The 21,144-nt window shown below is 34.3% G+C and overlaps 1 protein-coding gene across 2 annotated transcripts; it reads right to left on the bottom strand.

Moving 5' to 3' along the window:
- Positions 1–2,547: 2,547 nt before the first annotated feature.
- LOC134537687 (UDP-glucuronic acid decarboxylase 1) lies at positions 2,548–19,578 on the bottom strand. 2 transcript variants are annotated; one of them, XM_063378399.1, is made up of 9 exons: positions 19,393–19,578; positions 18,992–19,272; positions 17,565–17,850; positions 15,180–15,293; positions 12,025–12,212; positions 9,175–9,307; positions 6,956–7,089; positions 5,964–6,093; positions 2,548–2,943 (listed from the first exon to the last, which is right to left on the bottom strand). In XM_063378399.1, exons 1-8 carry the CDS (start codon positions 19,451–19,453, stop codon positions 5,983–5,985), a joined length of 1,308 nt encoding a protein of 435 aa, XP_063234469.1. In that variant the 5' UTR covers positions 19,454–19,578; the 3' UTR covers positions 2,548–2,943; positions 5,964–5,982. The 2 variants fall into 2 exon arrangements, with proteins under 2 accessions (XP_063234469.1, XP_063234470.1); XM_063378400.1 differs by having other exon boundaries at positions 18,992–19,165; positions 19,393–19,577.
- Between the last annotated feature and the right edge of the window lie 1,566 nt (positions 19,579–21,144).

Here is a 21,144-nt window from a genome sequence, read left to right as displayed (position 1 = left end):
GAGAGCACGCCGGAGAGGGCTATGAGATGCTGCCCATCTTGATGAACATCAGAATGTTGTTGAGCATACCACTAAGCAGCATCCCTGAACACCTCAGGACGTTGTTAAGACTACTGCTGGACAGCATCTCTGTTAATCCAAGATGTTAATTTTATTGTATATTGTAATGTGCTAGAAAGGTGAAATTTTTGGTGATTATAGCATCATAGGTATGGGGGATAGGGATAGGGTTCAATGTAAAAATTGCAAATAGTGAAAATTATTAATTTGTAACCCTGAAAAACATTCCACATGGCAGTTTTAAGATCAGAATGTTTTTCGGAGGTATATTGCAGCTAAACAATAAGTTGTATCAAAAAAAAACACATATCACCAGTGGTATCAGATTTGGCAAGATTGGATATACCTTAGTACTAGCTATATCTTTAAATACAGAGCATATTTTGTACTTTTGATACTGATGGCAACATCCACCACATATAATCACTTGAGTAAAAAAAAAAGGCTTGGCCCATAACATTTTTAGAGCTATTCTTATCCCTAATTCTGCACACTGTAGAATGATTGGTTATAGATATAACAGTTCATAGAAAAACAAAACATTAAGTACAGTTCTTAATGGGCTGGAAAAATTCAAGAATACATCATATATGTATTTTTTTCTGTGTTAACCTATGAGCTATGAGATAAAATTTTGTGGGTTGAAGGACCAGAAACAAAGTTCACAATTCACACCAAAACTATATTATTTTCAGATACGTATTTTCAAAACATAACCCACAGTGTATAATAATCAGACACTTAATTGCTTGTACTATTCTCATACCACTGACAATTTGGAAATAAATAAAGAACATAATTAAACAACTTTAATAATAACACAAAATACATCGCCAAAAACCAGACAGATTAATTATCATATTAAACAATGTATTTTAATAACATTTTATTGCTGCATAGGAAACATAACTCAATAATACAACTGATGTTTGCAGTATTAACAATGCTTATTATCGGGAAACAAATTAAATATTAGTTGCACAAATGTAACTAAAAATAACTAAGGACTTTCATACAAAATACAGTACGTACATACAGAACTGTTTAACCTGATATATATAAAATATTACAAACATGTAAGCATTAGAAAAAAATTTTAGAAGTATAAAAATGAACTCCCCTGTTATGTATTGTACTAATATTACACCATAACCACTGAAAAAAATCAACTGTGATGTGTGAATTTTATAAAAGTATATATAAAGTTACCCTAAACACACCCACTTTGTGTGTTTAGTATTTGTGCATAAATTCTCACATAGTTAACAAATAATAACACGCCTGACACCAAACCAAAATTTTTAAAAATTGTGAAACAAATAATAACTAAAAAAAAATCAAGCTTGAAGTTTAGATCTGAGGTGCTCAATTCAAAACAAATTTTCTCACTGATCTTAAAAATACACTACCACAATCTAAACTAAGAAACAATTTGTGTTTTTATATGCACCTACTTTGAAATTGTCCAAAGACATAATGGTCGACTCCTGAAGTAAAGCTACACAGGATTTAGGTAACAAGTTCTTTCTATTATAGATGATTCAGCATAACATAGCTAAAAAAAATATCTATCTAGTCACTAACTGGGTTTTCTGAATAAATAAAATATTTTTGCATATAACAATAAAGTACAACAGGCAATTCCCTTTTGACATGACTTAAAGCATATATATATATATATATATATATATATAAACACATTAAGTTGGTCTGGTATATGATTGTTAAACAAGAAGAGTTTATACCAGAACCACCACCTGAAAATACTTCCCAATTTTCTGAGTTGAATTCACAACAGCCACATGTGACATCATTAAAGATTTTTACATGAAAAAACTATAATTTAAAATTTCCCAAATAAAATTGAATAAAGTTTCAGCAATGATACAATCAATATGATAAGTTGAGACTTAAAAAATATACTTTAGAACGTTTACTTGCAGTCTTGATTAAGTGAAAACATTTTATGACATTCAAAGAATAGCTGACTGGTAACCACACAACAAATATTGATTTATTTTTGTTTAAGAAATTCACAAAAACTACACAAGTTACTTCCAAAACAAACCTGTTAACTATTGGTAACTACTGGTAACCAACCATTGCAAATAATGAAATTCACATTAGTAACATTTTGGCGTAAACATGGTCATCAATTACGTACTAAAAGCCTTGCTTATTATCGAACTTAAGAGACGAGTATTTGAAGAGATAAATTTTTTTTTCACAAACTTACGTAAATATTCAATCCCGAAATCTGAATTTAAGAATTTCTACTGGGATTCAAGAAATTCATGATATCAAACTTTGGTCAGAGACTGTCTGATAAGTGTGTTCTGCAACAAATGTAATTTCTAGTAAGTAATATTTCTTCAGGTACACTGTTAGTTTGCATAATGACCTAAATATTACTGCACTGCTCTAATGTGAGAAAAATTATACATAACTTATACATAGTATGTGTTGTCTATTCAAATGACATAAATACTGATAAAAAATAATTTTATTTTACAAAAACATTTTAATGGATCAATAATCCTCAATATCACTAAAACATCTCTGACAACTTGAAAATTCAGTCTTAGAAACCCAGAAAACTTTTCAAAATGGGCATAACAGACGTAAGTTTACGGACCCCATAGGGTTTCACACTACAATACACAGTTTAAACATATTTACAGTTCTTCATTACATTAACTTTATGCTTTGCGGTGCAGCACAGACTTTAAAGAGATGTAGAGTAGCTGCCCTCCACGCAGCCCCGGAAGTTACCACGGCTGTCACCAGTCAAGGGGCAGTCTGCCAGGCCAGCGAGCAAGAGCTGCTTCGTCCCAAGCAGACAACACGACAACACTTTGGCAACAGTCGGAGATCCAGGAAAGCCTGCAACAGTGCACAATATTTCTGCAGCAGAGCACTGAGCCATGATTAGTACCCCCGTTCCCACCCAGTGGTCAGCACTGTAATCCGGGCCATCAAGAAAAAGGAAGGAGAGGGGCGAAGGAAGTATACAAAGGCATATTTTTTTAATATAATTTCATCACTTATTTGATCTGTTTAACACTGGTGTACACTTCTTTCTGAGGTGCACTGATAGCAATTTTGTGTTCTTTGAATTTAACTTGAAAACTCTGTGTGTATGTGTGTGTGTGTTAGTGTGTGTGTGTGTGTGTGCGCGCGTGCGCGTTCGTGCGTGTGTGTATATCTTTTTATTTGCTTAATTGGAAATAAGAGGACAAACTTAAAAGTTTACTGTTTTATGATAACGAGTTTGGTGGGTAATGTTGCAATAGGGTGCTTGAATGAACTGCATATACCTTTACAAGTTTAATAACTTAATTTTTTCCTTTAGCCTCCTTTTACATTGCTTTCTGGAGAGAAAAAAAAACAAATCCTTAATTTTTTTTTTTGGTTATGGAAACAAATCTAAGGTATATTCAGTATAAAAGTATTTGAATACTATCACCAAAAACATGATGATTTAAACCAACTATGTATTGGTGGAGGTACTTTAATAAACTTATTTGTATTAAATCATTAAAATTATAAAATATATATATATATATATATATTCTACTTTTACCTTGTTATTGGACTATATCATTTTACTATTACTTTCAAATGAGGTATTGGTGACAATCAATTTTAAACCACATAAAAACATGGGACAATAATGGCAGTAGACAAATAAAAACACACTATGTAGTTATGTTGTTTGGAAAACTGCAAATATTTTTAATAACTTTATCCCTCACTGTTAGACAAATATCCCACATAAATAAATTCAACTCTAGTACAAATACAGGCAGTTTGGATTTCAGAATAAAAAACTGTGGCAGTGATAGATTAGCTTAACAGATCATCCTTAAATTCGTAATTTCCGGAGGTATGTAGGGCACACACATAAACCAAAAGTTTGTTTGTCCTGATAGATTTTATGTCACCAAATATTTTCACCACTTGAAAGTTTTATTTTAACTGCTTAGTCTATTTATAATGTGCCGGCTAGTTAGTTCAGGGTGAGCAGATAACTTTAAAAACAAGACACCTGGGGTTAGAAGAGATAATGAAGTTTGTAATAAATAAAAAAAATTATGTTTATAAAAATTATGTCACGAAATTCTATTAAGTTCCTTAGGGTTCATTTGTCTATCTTAATATATATAAATCTCGTGTCACAATGTTTGTCCTCAATGGACTCCTAAACCACTTAACCGATTTCGATGAAAATTGGCATTTAGGTGTAATATTTTCCAACTTGAGAGATAAGATAGTTTTTATTTCGATTAATGGTCTTAATCTTATAATTTTAGAGTTTTCTAATGTGATGTATGTATGAGTTGGCAGAAAATCACCACGGCAACGGCTGTAGCATTGTTGATGCTTCATTCGTCTCCATGGCAACGACTATTTCATTGTTAGTGTAGTCCTCATCACCGTTGAAATTTTGCGGGTACTTTAAATATAAAAAATTGCCCTTTTTTCAAGTATATATATTTTACAGACTTGAAACTTCACAGTAATGTTCCTTATGTTACGCACGATGACATTTTCCGAAAATTGGATCCCATGGGTGGTTAAAACCAGTCAACAGTGGGTACTTTGTCTGTATGAGAACAGGATTTTGCATTTTTCATGCCTTCTGCGTCTACATGGCAACGGGCATCGCGCGGCAGTGACGTACCCACAAGGAGGGGCATGTATAATGAGCGGCGCAAGAGTGATCTGCCTGTAGACTGCCGTAGCGAAGTACGGGTACATCAGTTGTACGTTGCGTGCACGAGTCGGGAAACCATCGGTGCTATTAATTTTCTCTTCCGGTACATTATACAGCATTGTAATAAATTTTCACTGAATTTTTTTTATTTACCATTACTGTAAATAGGAGATGTGGCTTAATTTTTTTCCATTAGTATAGCTGTGCGAAGCCGGGTCGGGTAGCTAGTAGGGTCATAAAAATCAGATGTGTGTTTTGGGTAGCGGTGACAATTAGGGAAATTAACAAGCGCCACAATGGCGTAACTTACGGTATCGGCGACAATCGCAATTTCTATCCACAATAATTAAATAAATTATACATATTTCCCTAAAACATTTTCTACACACGTAGCTTTGCACATCTACTTTTGTCATAAATACACACAATCCTATTTACTTTCAATTGTTATATTTATTTAACAAACTATATTGGCTTTAACTTCGAGCGTCCTTCGGTCTTCAAAAAGTCACCAACATTCTTTCGATCGTTGCCAGCCCGTTCAAAAACGTCCATATGGCGCATTCCTATTGGCCCGTACGAATCGTAAGATTTAAGCTTTAAGTCCAAAACAATTACACACAATTACAACAATAACCGAAATATTAAATGTTTTTCAAAATAAAACTTAACCAAGGAAAAATACGTGTTATTAAATGTTGTAATAAAAAAAATAAGTTTTTAAATGTATTGTTGCAAACGACTCGGTCCACAGTCATAGAGAGCATTCACATTGATAGATGTTTTCTGTTTATAATCAAATAATATTGACAATCGATACTGTTTTGTAATGATTCACAATGTTAAATTAAATCTTTGCAAACGTAAATATAAACAAACAATCTGGGCCTATGTTTCGGCACAATATATATATATATATATATATATATATTTATTTATTTATTTATATATATATATATATATATATATATATATATATATATATATAAAATGTGTAGTTTCATAGCATCAGTTCACAAAGCAACTTGAAACAAGAAGAAACTGTTAACAAAAACAAATATTGATTTTTAAAAAAAAATGTAAAATTAACTCTGGAGCATAACTTGCTGGAATATTAAAAATTACTATTTAATTCACAAAGTATAAAAAAAAATTATACATCTTGCATGACTGAAATGGTACTTACTTCAATCATTTACATCTAACTAGCTTCTTATATTCTCATTCAACACACGTGAGTGATGTGAAGTATTTCCCATCTGAAGCTCTTCTCTGAAGTAAGAAATTGTTTTGAGCAAACCAACATCCAATGGAACCTTCAATAAAAACCAAAATTAATTAGTTAAAAAAAAAATTAACAAGATACCATATAAATTTTTAACAGAATGGAATAATCATAAAATGTCTTAACTTATTTCACAAAAATTCACTTAATTCAAGAAATCTGAATCAAGATGTTCATGGTAATTTTTAAAACTATGAACTAGTATTATAACAATACTGTCACAAAAAGGACATTATTATTTGTCTGTTTTTTTTCTGCACTTCCCAAGCAAAATATATATTCATAGTCAAAAGTTCATCTTCTTTTGTCTTTTGCTACATCTACGCAGAAGCTAGCATTGTTTTGACATTTTCTTTTTAATGCCCAAGGTCTCACATGCCGATTTTATTATTTTCTTGTGATTATTATTAATTACAGGATTTTTCCTGTAAATTTATTATAATAGCTCTCGTGCACCTTACGCTTTGTCTCAAATTTTCTCACCAATATTTACTAATCATTAGCGAGCTTAAAAGGTCATGCACAAGAGATCATAATTATAAAGACTTGTAAGTATTTTACAGCTACCATACAGCATTCAATAAATATCTTTGAGAAATTTTGAGACAAAACATAAAATGGAAGAGAGCTATCACGATAAATATACAGGAACAGCACTCAAATAATAGTAATAGCAACAAAATGAATAGAAAGTTTAGTGTGTAAACCTCAACCTTAAGTCAATTTATCTATCATACATTTTATGTAACTTTCATTATATGTATCCTCAATAATGCCATGTTCCACCAGAAACAGTAAAATACCAGCCAACTTACTACACATCATGAAAGCATTTCATCAGTGAGCCTGGTCAAAATCTCACAACATTCAAAGACACATAAGATGTTGCTCACTTTGGGTTCCCAACTGAGGAACGTCTTGGCCCGCGTTATGTCTGGTTTCCTCCTCTGTGGATCGTCTTCCATCGCAGCTATCTGCTTTATTTTGCTCGGGCCTCCAACTAGCTTCTTGATCTTTACTGCGAACTCTGAAACAAGAATGAGTACTTTCTAGTACCTAGTCCACACAGGGAGGGTGCAAAAACCGTAGTTCAGTTGACGAGCTATAATAATATATAACATGGTATTAAACTATTATAATATTTATTTTTGCAAGCAACAGAAAATAAACAGATCTTACAATTACATATGTATTAATTTTCTAAGTTACAAAACTCCACATTTTCTTCTTTTCCTTCACTCAAATACTGTGCATGACCCTTGGTTATAGATCATTATAATGATAAACATAATGAATTTTGTTACTATTCCTCCAATAACCCATCACAGTAAAAGCTCTTTAATCTGGTACGTTCAAGATAAGAGATTTTGCCAAAATATTGAACATCAGTAATAGTTTCATTGAGAATACCACTGATAAACCACAAAGTTAATATGTATGTAATACATAGGCCTAACAAAAAATTTAATCTCAAACGGTTGAAAACATTTGTTTATTTAAATGTAGTACTTCTTTCCAATTAATTGTTACATTAGAAGGCATAAACAACGTCTATCTTTGCCAACAGAAGAATAAACACAGTCTTGCCAGATTTTTTGAGAGCAACCAGCAAAAAAAGTTATTTTCATCATTAAAACTATAAATTATTTTACAATCTATATGTCTCCTAAACATAAAGAGACCACAAATTGGCTTATTCTAAGCAAAAACTAAGCATAAGCAAGGAGTGACGAAGTTTTAGCAAAATGTGTGAAAAAAATCCATAGCTAAAGGATTATAATATCAACTTTAATATTTTTTTTTAAGTATACATTTATTTATGAAAGTAGAAGTCACTGGAATAAAACAATACCACACAAGGGAAAATATTAATATTTCATTGCGACAAAAAAAAATGAATCTTTCATAGCTTTCAGGAATTGGCCAGCCCTAAGTTCATTTTCTGTGGCTTGTAGCAAAAAGAAAAAAAAAAGATGTTTAGAGGTTTTACTAATTTATTTTTTAGCAAAATGTCTTCAGAACACATTTGTTTTCAACCATAGATGGGGATATCTAATGTATCAATATTGTAACAATATTTAATATCAATAGAGTAACAAGTAAGTTTTTGAGCACATTTGATTTTACATGGCTTCTTACAATAAAGTTGAACAATTTTTTTATGATGATAAACATTTGTTTCAGTAGATAAAAAAATACAGCAAAAGAGAGAGAAAAAATGTTTTTGACCAACTTTGTGTGTGAGATAATACATCTTTTGTATGCCTCCAGCTGTTACCTGCAACTTGAGTAGACATACTGTGGGAATGGAGGGATAAGTGAGATAAGCTGGCGAGACTGCCAACACCACGTCACATCTACTAGCAAGCGAAGAGGGGGGATGAGGGGTGAGTATATAGCGTGTCTCGTCCTAAGTTTGCAGTTTGCATTTATTTAAATGGGCATTGATTTACTCTCTTTTTCCAGTTCATGATTTCTACCATTAGTGTTGTCCTTGTTTCAGTTTGCTCTGTTGCTAGATGTACACCATAGAGCACAAAGGTTTTAGACACAACTTTGTAATGTAAAGAAATTTTTTTTTTAATGTATCTGATACATCGTATTTTGTAAAGTAAAATTTGGAATGAGAATTTTTGAAATACATTTTCTTGTTGTATTTCATCAAGAATATCATCTGATAATATTCATTTTATATTTCCAAGGAAATGCAATTGGATGACACCATCTTAGTTTCAATTGGTTTTTTTTTACAATTTTTAAAAATAATTTAACATTAAAAAGTTTGAAACTTTTGAGCATTGCAGATCATTTACTGAATGCCTAGTTATAAATAGTTACTGACGGCTACAAAGAGTTTTTCTTTTCTGTCACAATGTAACAGCTATAATAATACTATCAGCAGACATTACATGGTCATAAAAAATCAACCAATAGTAAAATTTAAAAAAAAAATTAAAACTTATTATATTTACACTAAGATTTGTTATGTTAACAAGCATGTTAGCACCAAAATGGCTACAGTGTTCGCTATTTATTCTAAGCGTGAGACAGACTATAGGAAGTGAACATTAGGCAGCCCTACTAAACATACTCGCTGCTCTACAGCACTCACCTTCAATTGTATGCTCTATTGGATTCCCCAAGTTAACAGGCTGAGAGTAATTGGAAGACATGAGGCGGATCAAGCCATTCACCAGGTCTGACACGTACTGAAATGATCGTGTCTGCTTTCCGTGTCCATATATCTGCAAATAATTAAGTTTAAAAATACACAATACATATTCTTATATAGAAACTCGGATATTGTTCTGGACTACTACGACTTTGCTGAAAGAATAACTTCAGCATAAAGCATGAGATCATGGGCATCCTTGAGAGTTGCATGTTATAACATGTCTTAACATCTTTCACAAATAGTTCAACCATTGCATTAACTTCTTATACCATCAAAACTGCATTCTTTTTTTACCAAACTGGGCTTAAACCAACACACTGTTCTATACTTAGAGTGCATCGGGAAGCTTCATGAATATCTGCTTACTGTAGGTGAATTATACTAAAAAGTTCAGAACTGTAGCTATATCTTAATTATAAACAAGTTCATAAATACCATATTTACCCGCAGAAGGGTTACCCCTTCGTATTGGTCGCCCCCTCTTATATTGGGCAAAACAAATCTAACATTTTCACAATACGGGTCGCCCCAGCTGAGATGAGGTGGCTATTTACTGTTTGTCAGTTCCATCTATAAAAACTACTGTGCAGTTTACCGTGAGGCACTAGCGATGGCTGCAGTTTTGTCATGGTAAGTTCAGTTGAAAGTGTGGCAAAACTCATACAAAAACAATAATGACTGGACACAGTTGTGTCATGAACACCTGTCAAGATAGACACGTAAATAATTGTGTGGGTGCCAGTTCACTGGATATTTACAAAGAAAGAGAGGGAGGGAAAATCGTCAACACTGCAATTTGGCTAAATGCACTGGCTAATTTATTTTTAGATTTACCTCTCCTCTCCTCATCCTCACAGCGCAGCAAACGTGTCACTTTCCGGCACCACGACCAGAGACGGTCGGGCGGCAGACACAGCACAAGTACAACTGCGCTGTGGAGTTAGTTGTTTATGCACACGTTCAACCACACAGTACAATATAATTTTTTTTTAACACAAATTTCACATGCGTATTGCAGTACTTATTTTACACTAAAAATAGGCAGAAAATAGGCAATCCATACGCGGGTAAATACAGTACTTTCCAAACCACTGAAAAAAACATTTTTTTTTTAGTAAATCATTACTGTAAATATGAAAGGAATCAATGAATTACTTACATATTAAAGACATTAATAAATAATTTTTTTATTAATTTTATCATGAATATTTAAACATAACAAATTGTTATCTGTTTTAAATAGTGTGGTTAGAAATGCAAGTATAAAAAAAAATATTTTTTTTAGTACCTATATGGTTAGTGGTAATTACAGCGAAACCCCTTATTTACGTTACCGTTATTTACGTTTTCCCGTTATTTGCACTATATTCTTCAGGTCCCGTTTGGTTCCCATATAGTCCAATACAATACTTTCCCGCGAATTACGTCTCAAAAATCGAATCAATCCCGCTATTTACGTCACGTAACAACCATAAACAACCAGAAAATACCGTGGAGCTAGTAGGCAATGAACATTTTAAATAGCAAAATATACATATTTTATAACATGAAAAGTTGCTTTTATTTCTAAACATGTAATAATTTAAGCCTAGGCGTGTAAAAGTACGAGTAATTATAGCAGGAGACAATCTAAAATGCACGAGGGAAAAACGTAAACTCATGAATGTACAAACATGGCTGCTTGTAAGTTCTGATACTGTATTTATGTCACAACTTAGCCGAAATACTGGTACGAGACATAAACTTCACAAGATAAAATGAGCGGTGTCTTGGTAACTGTTTTATACGTCTTTTATAATTTGGGAAGTATTGTACAGTTGACGCCATATTTTTTAAACTAACCATTTATTTCTGGGGATCGTAAATAATTAATTATTGGTATCAAGACATCATGATAAACGTAAACTTGAACATGTCACGGCAGCGAGAAAACTGGTGCGTATACCAATAAATTGGTATTAGAACTGGATAAAATTGGTACACGGGAGGTGGAGCTTATATTTTTTTCCGCTAAGCTCGCATCTATTGGTTGGCGGCTGATGGCGTCATGAGTCTGGGCGGAGCATAGAGTGCGCATGCGCCGCCGCGTCGTTACAGCAGCTGACCAAGTACAATGACCTTTCTCCGCGTTTGGCGCGCTATTGACGGTAAATATTCATCAATTTGCGGCCTTTTCTTAAAAATTTTTTTACTGTGAGCAATGTGTATGTAGCCCGTATTTGTTATAAACCCTGCCGGTTGCAACTGTATTTATAATTTGGAGAGGCAAATAATCTCCTTGAACAGCTAAAAAAGCAAGCAGAAGAAAATTTCAAATTTATTTTTTAGGAAGTAATCAGAAAAACATTTTGGCTTTCATTCTTTTTTTATTTTTGTCAAATGTGGTAAATTAATAATTGATTAAATACTAAAGTAAAATTTGCTGTTAGTGTGTTTGTACCTGCATTGTAGTATGTGCTATTAAACAAAAGGAAAAAAATTCTAAATAAGGTAAACTGTACTCCTTTTTATACTTTTCCCTTTATTTACACTTTCCCGCTTTTTACACTTTTTTACTTTGTCCCCATGAAAAGTGCAAATAAGGGGTTTTGCTGTATGTAAAATGGCATTTATCAAAAATTACATTCATTAAATATTACAGATTCACCCACATTCTTAACAATGCTATATTACAAAAGCTATAAAATAGAAAGTAACAATATAAGAACTCATACAAAAATGCATGAGCGAAACATGCATTTTAACCATGTGTAGACTATATAGGAATGATATATTTCAAGCACTCACTGTGATAGTTTCTTTCTTTAATGCCTGCAGAATGAAGTTCGATACGACCCGACCATCATTAAGGTGCATCCTCGGTCCGAAGGTATTGAAAATCCTTGCAACGCGGACGTCGACGTTCTCTTGCTTTGCGTATGCGTAGCTCAAGGTCTCTGCAACCCTCTTCCCTTCGTCGTAACACGCACGAGGCCCTGAACAAGCAGCGTATTGTCTTTACGCGTTCTGTGCCAAGGAACCACCACACAAAGCATCTAGAGGCAAGCGCCAATTAAGAAATTATCCATAAGGTGTCCAGACCTACTAGACAAGTATTCATGCATTGGTATATTTTTTTTCATACTATGAGCGTATTGTTACTTTTTTCCCCCCATTCCATGCCATATTGCTATTGAGTTACTACAGTCACCGCTACAATCCTAAATCTCTACTTCTATGTATAAGTCTAAAAATAATTTTGAGTGTGAAAAATCTAAGCTTGATGGGAGGTATTAAAAATACCACAAAAACTTTTTATTTGTAACACCAAACTAATAATGGTTGGCCATACAAAATTCTCAAATGAAATTCCCTAACTTTTCCAGGTTTTCACTGACCATATTATAATTTTTCCTGACCCTTATTTTGCACTGTTATGCTAGGTACTTCACTTTTAAAAATTAATCAGCGTTCTTTTTTTTTAACTGCAAGTATTCATCAGACAAATGAGTAAACAAAGATTGAACTTAATTTTATTCAATGTAGGGCAATATAAATGTAATAATATGTATTTCTAGTTGTTTATTATCCATGTACAAAACTCAATGATATTATGTAAGTAACCCAAATGAATTGTAGCAGACAATTAAGTTACCAAAATAATACGCATAAATTCTAAAGGAGAGCCACTTTACTGCAAAAATTATAATAAAAATTCCAAAATCCTTCTTTTTTTAGTTCCTGACATATTTTCATATTATTATCCAAGAGAGCATTGTGATACCTCAAGTAGTTTCCCAGTAATTGACCATTTTAAAGATTGGTTATGTTAGGTACATTAAACCAGAGTAAATTTGTGAGAATGGTTGGTTAGTGGTTTGGTTAGGTTAGCTTAGGTTAGCTTAGTTAAAAACACTTAATAGTGTGGATGGTTGTTTAGGTTAGGTTACTTACTTTAGCTTTACTTATAAAATATGTTAACTGTTGATTATCTTCATTAAAAGCACTATAAAATAGTAAAGATGTTTGATTAGTTTAAGTAAGCTACATTATATTGGTAATTCCTAACCAGTAGTTTTAAACAATATCTCAGGATTTTTAATGTAGCTAACCTAACTGATCATTTTCACAAATCACATCATTTGTAATGTGTAACCTAACTTCACCACAACCTCTTACAGAATAATTGTAAAACACGTAAAGAAGTAAAAAAATTCTATTTGGAATTTCTAGTTAAAGTTTTTTTTTTTTACAGAAAAGTGGCTTTTCTTTATAATTATTCAAATAAGCCTCGCACCCCTGACATTTAGACCATAACCCAAAATTGTTGATATGAATCAGCTTCTTCACACCAAACATAAGAACCTTAGAAATCATATTTCAACTTTCTGTAAAAAAAATTTTATTCCAGGCTTTCATAATTATTCCAAAATATAACATGACTTAAAGGTTTCCTAAAAACATAATACAGCATTCTCTGTACCGTTGTAGAAGTCTACCAGTTATTTTTTCACACTATATTCTTCCCGCAAAAATACTGTTAAAAGTTTCAATACATCCATTTAAATTCTAGAAGTAAATTGTAAATACACATCTCTACAGATATTAGGTAGAAAATATTTTATTTATGGATTAACTGTCAATGATATGTTTTTACTTGGAGAGGAAAAAAAAAATTGTCATGAATGAAAAAAATGAGTACCACGCCGACCAAAGATGTTTTGTTTACTGCAATGAAGCATCATTAGAAGTTTGGCCACAAACTTATTTTTTCCCTCCAGTCACGTATATGTTTTTATGACGAATGGCTTTGAAGAAACCATTAAAATGCTGAAACAAGCTTAATGCAAAACATTTCCTGACTCATCAAAAAAAATCCCTTACTTTTCCAGGTTTTCCCTGACTTGTTTCAAATTCTCCGACTTTTCCCGGTTTTACCGGTCAGTGGCCACCCTGTAATAGTAGGTGGGCTCGTTAAAACTTCTGATCGAGATGTATAGCCATGTCAAAAGAAAACAATAACTTATTGGTAACTCGATTTTCAACACCCCTTGAGAAATAAAGATGAATCAGCTATTTAAGAACAGCTGTACATAGTGTTGCAGATGAGAGACTTGAGAATGCAGACTGGACCAAAATTATGAGATGCTATTTAAGGAGAAAGCTAATATAACTTGTTTTTTTTTTTTAAATAAAAAATAACCTGTAATTGGTAAAACAGAATTTATACACAATTCTAACAGATAGACACAGGAAAATGTCGAGCAAAGGGATATGTATCGGAATAGCAGAGAAAGGGCAATTGGGACAAGATTATATGGCGAACAGTGATTAAACCAAAATACCACCACAAAGTATGTCAATAGAATACACCATATATAACACTGAAATGCAAGTAGAGAGACCATTAAACACCAAAATTTAACTTTAAAAAAAAAATCAATGTGCAATTTGACTGAACATAACTCAAATTACAACAATTTTCTTTTTTGAATATTATAAATACATTGAATGTAATTTATTTAGCATTGATTTTGTAACAAAATGTATTAACTAAGTGGATTGGAAATAATTGCCTGATCTTGCATCTCTTATCAGTACACAATTTTACATTAATGATGTTAGTATATTTTTCATTATCACAAATATATGCTTATTTACATTTATTTTTTCAGATTAGTTCTGTTCTAGGCATGCTTATTAGTTATTACTAATGATTTTATTGTAGAAGTGAATCAGGCATCAGTCAAAATGAGACAATTTTGGTGGATTAAGTACACACTAAGAAATATTTGAATTTTCATGTTTGTTGAATAATACAGATTTTTTAAAATATAAATACAATGTATAAAAATTAAAACAATACCACCAAATTCTCCTGTTTTAAAAACGAAAATGACCTAAAAACATAAAAATAAAGCGATAAAATCTTGCCCCTAGCAATAACAAGTAGCTGCACTCACCAATCGGATTGACGTGGCCCCAGTAGCTCTCCGGCTGTGGGTGCACCTCAGGGTCGCCATACACCTCGGAAGTGCTGGCGATAAGCACGCGGGCTCCGACCCTCTTGGCCAAGCCTGGGGAAAAAACAAGCTACAGGTTAACTCCAGCGAGGAACACAACTGGAAATTTCCACTAGTCACCTCGTCTTATGGAATAACTACACGATCTTTAAAACTAGGTTGTAGGTCAGGATACGTGACAGTGAATATTGCTGTTTTAAAGATTTTAACTGTATTAAGCAAGAGAAAAGTAGGCCTATTATTATTTTAAGTTTTTTAATAGACTTAGATTATTACCTTTTTTACTTGGTCACAGCAAGATTTAGCAGCATGTCCACACAAATCTGAAATGAAATTTATCTTCCCCCCCCCCCCCCGACTTTCCCTAATTACCATTTCAAATTTACCTAATTAAAAAAAAAAAGTTACCTATATTGCAATTTTCTGAAATTAAAAAAAAATCATCTTCCACTAACTAACCTAGTTCTCTATCCACTTTATTTATTTCTTTAAAAATCAAACAGTACACACTACAAAGTGAATGGGAATAAAATGGTTTTACTGTCTTTGTGAGGGCATATTGGAGCATGACTTTTTTCCCTCAAATTACTGTCACTAGGTATTTTGCCATGACTTTTCCAGGATTTCAAGAAAATTCCCTGACTTTCCCCTTGACCAATACCAATTTCCCTAACTTTTCAGAATTTCTATACCCTGTTCAGGTAGCACAGAAACTCAAAAGTAATTACTTCCATGCCAATTCATCATAACCACTGCAGTTGTTGCTGAAGTCTTCACATCAGTTCGATGCAAAAACTACCTCACTTCAGAACTCTTAACTGGCATATAATTTGCAATTATTTGGTCAGATGTTAAAAACTTTGTCAATTTTTATAGTTTTTATCCTACCTTTACCATTTATTATTAAGTATACAAACCACAAATGACTTGAAAAAGGTCTAGCTCTTCTTTCTGTAAAACATTGCCGCATAATAATTAAACCTTACCCAGCACATTCTGTTACATTTTCATTTGCTACGAAGACTGTCACAACTTAAAGTGTTTCCTTCAATTTTCTGTAAACCCATTTTTAATAGCTTTAATTCTTTTTTCTTTTAAGAAATAGGCTATCAAGATAACCTACATCCAAAAAGTAAACAGCTAAACTACATACTCAAAAAAACAATTTTAATGTTTTTTTTTTTAATTCCTTGATTTTTGTTTGGTGATAAATGTTTTTTTTCCTAGAAAAATACAGTCCTTAATCAAATCAGAAAATTACAATTGTTTAAGATAAAGTGAGGAAGAGGGGGAAAGCTTAAACCATAGAACTAGTGTGACTTTGTGACCATCACTATTTTCACCTAAAGGAAGTTCATGGGCAGCGAGCTCCTTACAGAGACAAAACTAGGTGCAGCAACTAGAAATGTTAGTTTTCCGTGAAAGAATTGTTGGGAAATTTTTTTTGGTAACTTACCAAAAATGTTTCTGAAAAAAAAACTGTATTATTTTATTCTCCAATGAATTATACTTTTACAGAAACTCACAAATAAATTTTATCATTTTATACAAAAATTTCAAAATTACAGAACAAGTGAGCCATTATGTGATAAAAAAAAAATTCTTAACATACGGGCATGATTCACAGTTTGGTACCCCTTTTTTTACCTTCAAACTACCTACTTCATCTGAATTGTAAAACTTTACAAGTCATATAAATAGTATATACGAATACAGCCCACAGTGTAGATATAGTGTACTATTTATTACCTTAGTATATCAACCTACCTTAAATTATATAAATTTATGTTAGCATTGGAAAAATTTGTGATTACGTTTTTTTTTCCTAACCTAACTAATTACTAAGTTTATTTGGGAGGGGTCTGGGTAGGGAAGACTCTTAAGTGTGTCTCAGGCCGAAGCCTATACGCTCTAAGCATGCAGGTTACGAACCATGCAGGAGAGGAAGCATGCATCATGTGCTAGGAGGGGGATTGGCCAGCCATGGCAACGTTTTAGCCACGACCAACTCCCCTCGCTGACTATTCTAAGTTAAAACTAGATAAGTCGGGCCCAGGTAAAACCTGCACGGACACAGCAGGGGAAACCCTGGGCACTGACATGCGGGATGCAAAAATTTCATGCATTAATTACAAGCAGGTTGGTTACAGGAAACAGAAGGATGGTTCTGGAAGAAGAGTTGGACAGAGTAGAAAGACTACTGTGCAAATGGGCGGGAGCTTGGAAAATTTTGTCCGCTTTGTGGTTATATATATTTTTTTAATTTTCAGAAAAGAAAAGTATCCTGAGGAGATTCTTGCACTGACATTTCCGGCGGCCACCCACCCAGCATGTTGATGGTCCCGACAGTGTTGGTCTTGATGGTCTTGACCGGGTTGTACATGTAGTGCGGGGGCGACGCGGGGCTCGCCAGGTGGTAGATCTCGTCCACCTCGATGAACAGCGGGTTCACGATGTCGTGGTGGATGAGCTCGAAGTTCTCGTGGCCGATCCAGTGCTCCACGTTGCTCTTGCGGCCGGTGAAGAAGTTGTCCGCGACGATCACCTCGTGGCCCGCCATCATGAGGCTGTCCACCAGGTGGGAGCCGACGAAGCCGGCGCCCCCCGTGATCTGCACGCGAAACTGCGTTGGAAACTTTCCTTTTCAAGGCCTAACTGATGAAATTTTTTTCCTGCAACTTGGCAACATACGATACGGGATCGTACACGGAATTTTATTTCAGGGGATAAAACAACTTTGCTCGCTGTTAACTTTCAAATTATTTCGTTTTGTTGGTTGAAATGACAGTTTTTTTTTTCTATGATTTTGGGAAGGCTGGGGAGAGAGGTAAACATGCCCGTCTCCTCCCCTGCCTTCGCCTTTGATATAAGACAAAATAAATGTAGTTAGAGTATACGAAGTAGACCTGCATATTATTTTTAATTGTGTTTGTCTTTTCGACAGCGAGGTCGTTAGCGACAGTTATCAGCCATGGCCCATGGTAAAGAACCATCCCCGTATTTGCCTTGGGGGTGATTTTGGGAAACCATGGATGGAAAACAGAAAGCAGAATGGCCCGAACAGAAATTGAACCAGGAACCTTTGCAAAACTATGAGTCTAGTGTCTAAAAAAAATGTGCCACCTCACCTCCATGCACTAACATAGGATTTGTGGTAAATCACACAGGAACAACACTAAACTAACATTCCTAAGAAACCCTTAGACCAACATGAAATCAAAATCACTGATAAACCAACTGAATTAAGACTTTCTTTCAAGAAAATAGTGAACCTCTATAACTTAGTTACTTACATAATAAAAATTTGACAGTGCCGCGGCGGTGTGGGACCCCTATGTGGAGAAAGAAATTGAGGAGTTGGAGAGGGTGCAGCGCAAGGCAGCGAGATGGGTGACAAACATGTGGAGGAGAAGGGAAGGCGAAGGCAGGATGGGGGAAACACACAGACCATCGGTGATGATGAAGGAAAAGATTCAGAGGGAATGGAGACAGACAGAGAGGAAGGCAGGTATTCCTTGTGAGGATGGGGCGAGAGTGGAACGAGCTTGAGGGGAGGACACTGGATGTGGGAGGAGGGAAGGACTTATAAAGGAGGCTCCAGAGGGGGGAGGAGTGATGGTAGTTCGGGGGTGGGAACTCGTTGCCACCGGGCAGATGCCCAATTGCAGGTGTATTATTATTATTATTAATTTACAATGTAGACCTATTTTAAGAGAATCCACAGGATAAAAAAAAATCGAAATAGTACTTACTAGAATGCGCTTTTTTGATCGATAATTCAGAAATTTTACATCAGGAAATCTCTGAGGTATTCTAGACTCTAAATCTTTTATCTTCTTTTGCAGTTCTGTTATCTGATTCTGCAATTCGGAAATATTAATTTCTTCTGCGTACAGAGCCGTCCTCCGGGTGTCGACCTCATTGGGCTGTAATTTATCAGCATTGTATGAATGGAAATGTTTTCGTTGCTTGCTACTATAGGCATAGATCTCTCGACCAGGATCCCACTTAGTGTAGACACACAAACCTAAAACTGAAATAATTCATCTCTCTTAAAAATAAAATAATACAATACTTAGAGGGCTACTTCAACCATCTACTACTTAGAAATTAATAAATCGACAAGTCATAAAAATTAACATATTTTAATTACCTATAACTAATACAATTACGAAACTAAATCCTTGTTTAAAGTTTCTGATTTTCACTTGCATTTCAAGAGTGCAGCATTTCTGCACTTCTGTGAATAATTTAAAACCATATGGACTCAAATATTATGCAATTCATATCAGCAATGTTATCATAAATAATGATACGTTCCTATATTTACTAGCAGAATAAAAATAAACATCAGACTTACGAATGTTTTGTAAGCTAGCTTCCAAATTCACTTGTAGCCAAACTTGTACCGGTAGTAATACTGTATTACTATTAAAAAATTAAACAATTTAAAACGTCCAAGTATAGTCAAGAAAAATATTTAAAGGGGTTAAAAATTGTATAAAACAATAAAAAGCCGTTTCAGTGCATACACGCTCAGAAACGGTTTTGTACATTGAAAACAAAATGGAGGCTACATTTGCTTCAGGATACTGTGTACTATTCTTAATACATTTTATTTTTATACAATCAGCACCTAAGATCACTGTCAAGCCTTTCTTCATATCCAGAATAATGGCGTTACCATAATGGTTTTCGATTGGATATTAAAATTAGCACAGTCAGCAAGCTGTAGCCTGAAGAGAGAAAATAGCTTTCAGGATTTTTTATTGTTTCCTAAATGGATACTTACTTTTTTATTATCAATCGCACAGAACATCACCAGATCCGTTATTCTCTTCTGGTCTTGACTAGACAGTTATTAACCACTGTTACTACCTGTGTGTGGTGTGAGGTAGGTATGAGTGACTAAAGAATTATATTAGGTAGGTATGCTGATTTGTTACTGATGTGGAAATATCAGTAGGTACATAACCTTCTTTACCTTCAATGCCATTTTATATATAATTATTACACAATTTTGTTGGAGTGCTGTTAAAATTGCACTTGTGCCACAATTTGTCATTCCTGATGATTTTTTGGACAATATTGTGAAGGATTTAGTACGTTAGGTACGTTAGGTACGCTTGCAATTCGGCTTTCACCCAGTAACAAAGAGTCCCCTTTCTCTAATTCCCCCCCCCCCCCAACCATTTTTTTTTGTATTCTCCAAAGATCCCTTGTTTCTCTCTTCATCCAGCCCATTCTTCTCACTCTCTGTCCTCCCAAGGAAAGTCTTCCTAATTCTTTCTGTTAGCCTCCATTCCCTCTGAAGTTTCCATGTGATCTCTCCACCCTTTAAACCCACCTCTGTGTACCCTAGTCCCCAGCTGTACCCAACCCCCTCTCACTTTATAACCTTATACGGACTAACTGACCTTTCCACACTTCACTGTTGTAATGCTCCTTAATAATCACAGTCGGACTATGCATTTCTCCCTCCGGGTCTTCCCTTCTCCTCCACATACACATCACCCACCTCGCCGCTCTAAGCTACACCTTCTCTAGCTCCCTTACCCTAGTCACTAGGTAAGGGGTCCAGATCATAACTACATACTCCATCACTGACTTGACCAATGTGGAGTATGCCTTCTCCCTTGCCCTTTTTCCTTCTCCCTGAAGGTTCCTGCCAAGCAGCCCCAGCGCCCTCCTATCCATGTTCACCACCTGCTGAACCTGTTTTGGCCATCCTTGGTGATTTTGTATAGTCACCCCCAGGCACTTATAATCGTCACTCTCCTTTATGTTCTCCACTGTACTTTCCAGCTGTACACTTCTTTCTTTACCTTCCGCTTCCTTGTGAATCAAACCACCTCGTCTTTTCAAAATCCAGCCACATCCCATTCTCCCCTGTCCATCGTTCCAG

This window comes from Bacillus rossius, chromosome 12 (genome assembly GCF_032445375.1).
Source record: "Bacillus rossius redtenbacheri isolate Brsri chromosome 12, Brsri_v3, whole genome shotgun sequence".
NCBI lineage: Eukaryota > Metazoa > Arthropoda > Insecta > Phasmatodea > Bacillidae > Bacillus > Bacillus rossius.
This window is presented reverse-complemented; position numbering and strand designations above follow the sequence as displayed.

Excerpts from the sequence above, each read along its gene's own strand:
- LOC134537687 (XM_063378399.1), bottom strand. The coding sequence starts at position 19,453 with ATGCAAGTGAAAATCAGAAACTTTAAACAAGGATTTAGTTTCGTAATT. Across the intron at positions 19,273-19,392 it reads CGTAATTGTATTAGTTATAG|TTTTAGGTTTGTGTGTCTAC; the intron begins GTAATTAAAATA and ends GAATTATTTCAG. Across the intron at positions 15,294-17,564 it reads CGGGACCATCAACATGCTGG|GCTTGGCCAAGAGGGTCGGA; the intron begins GTGGGTGGCCGC and ends TTTTTTCCCCAG.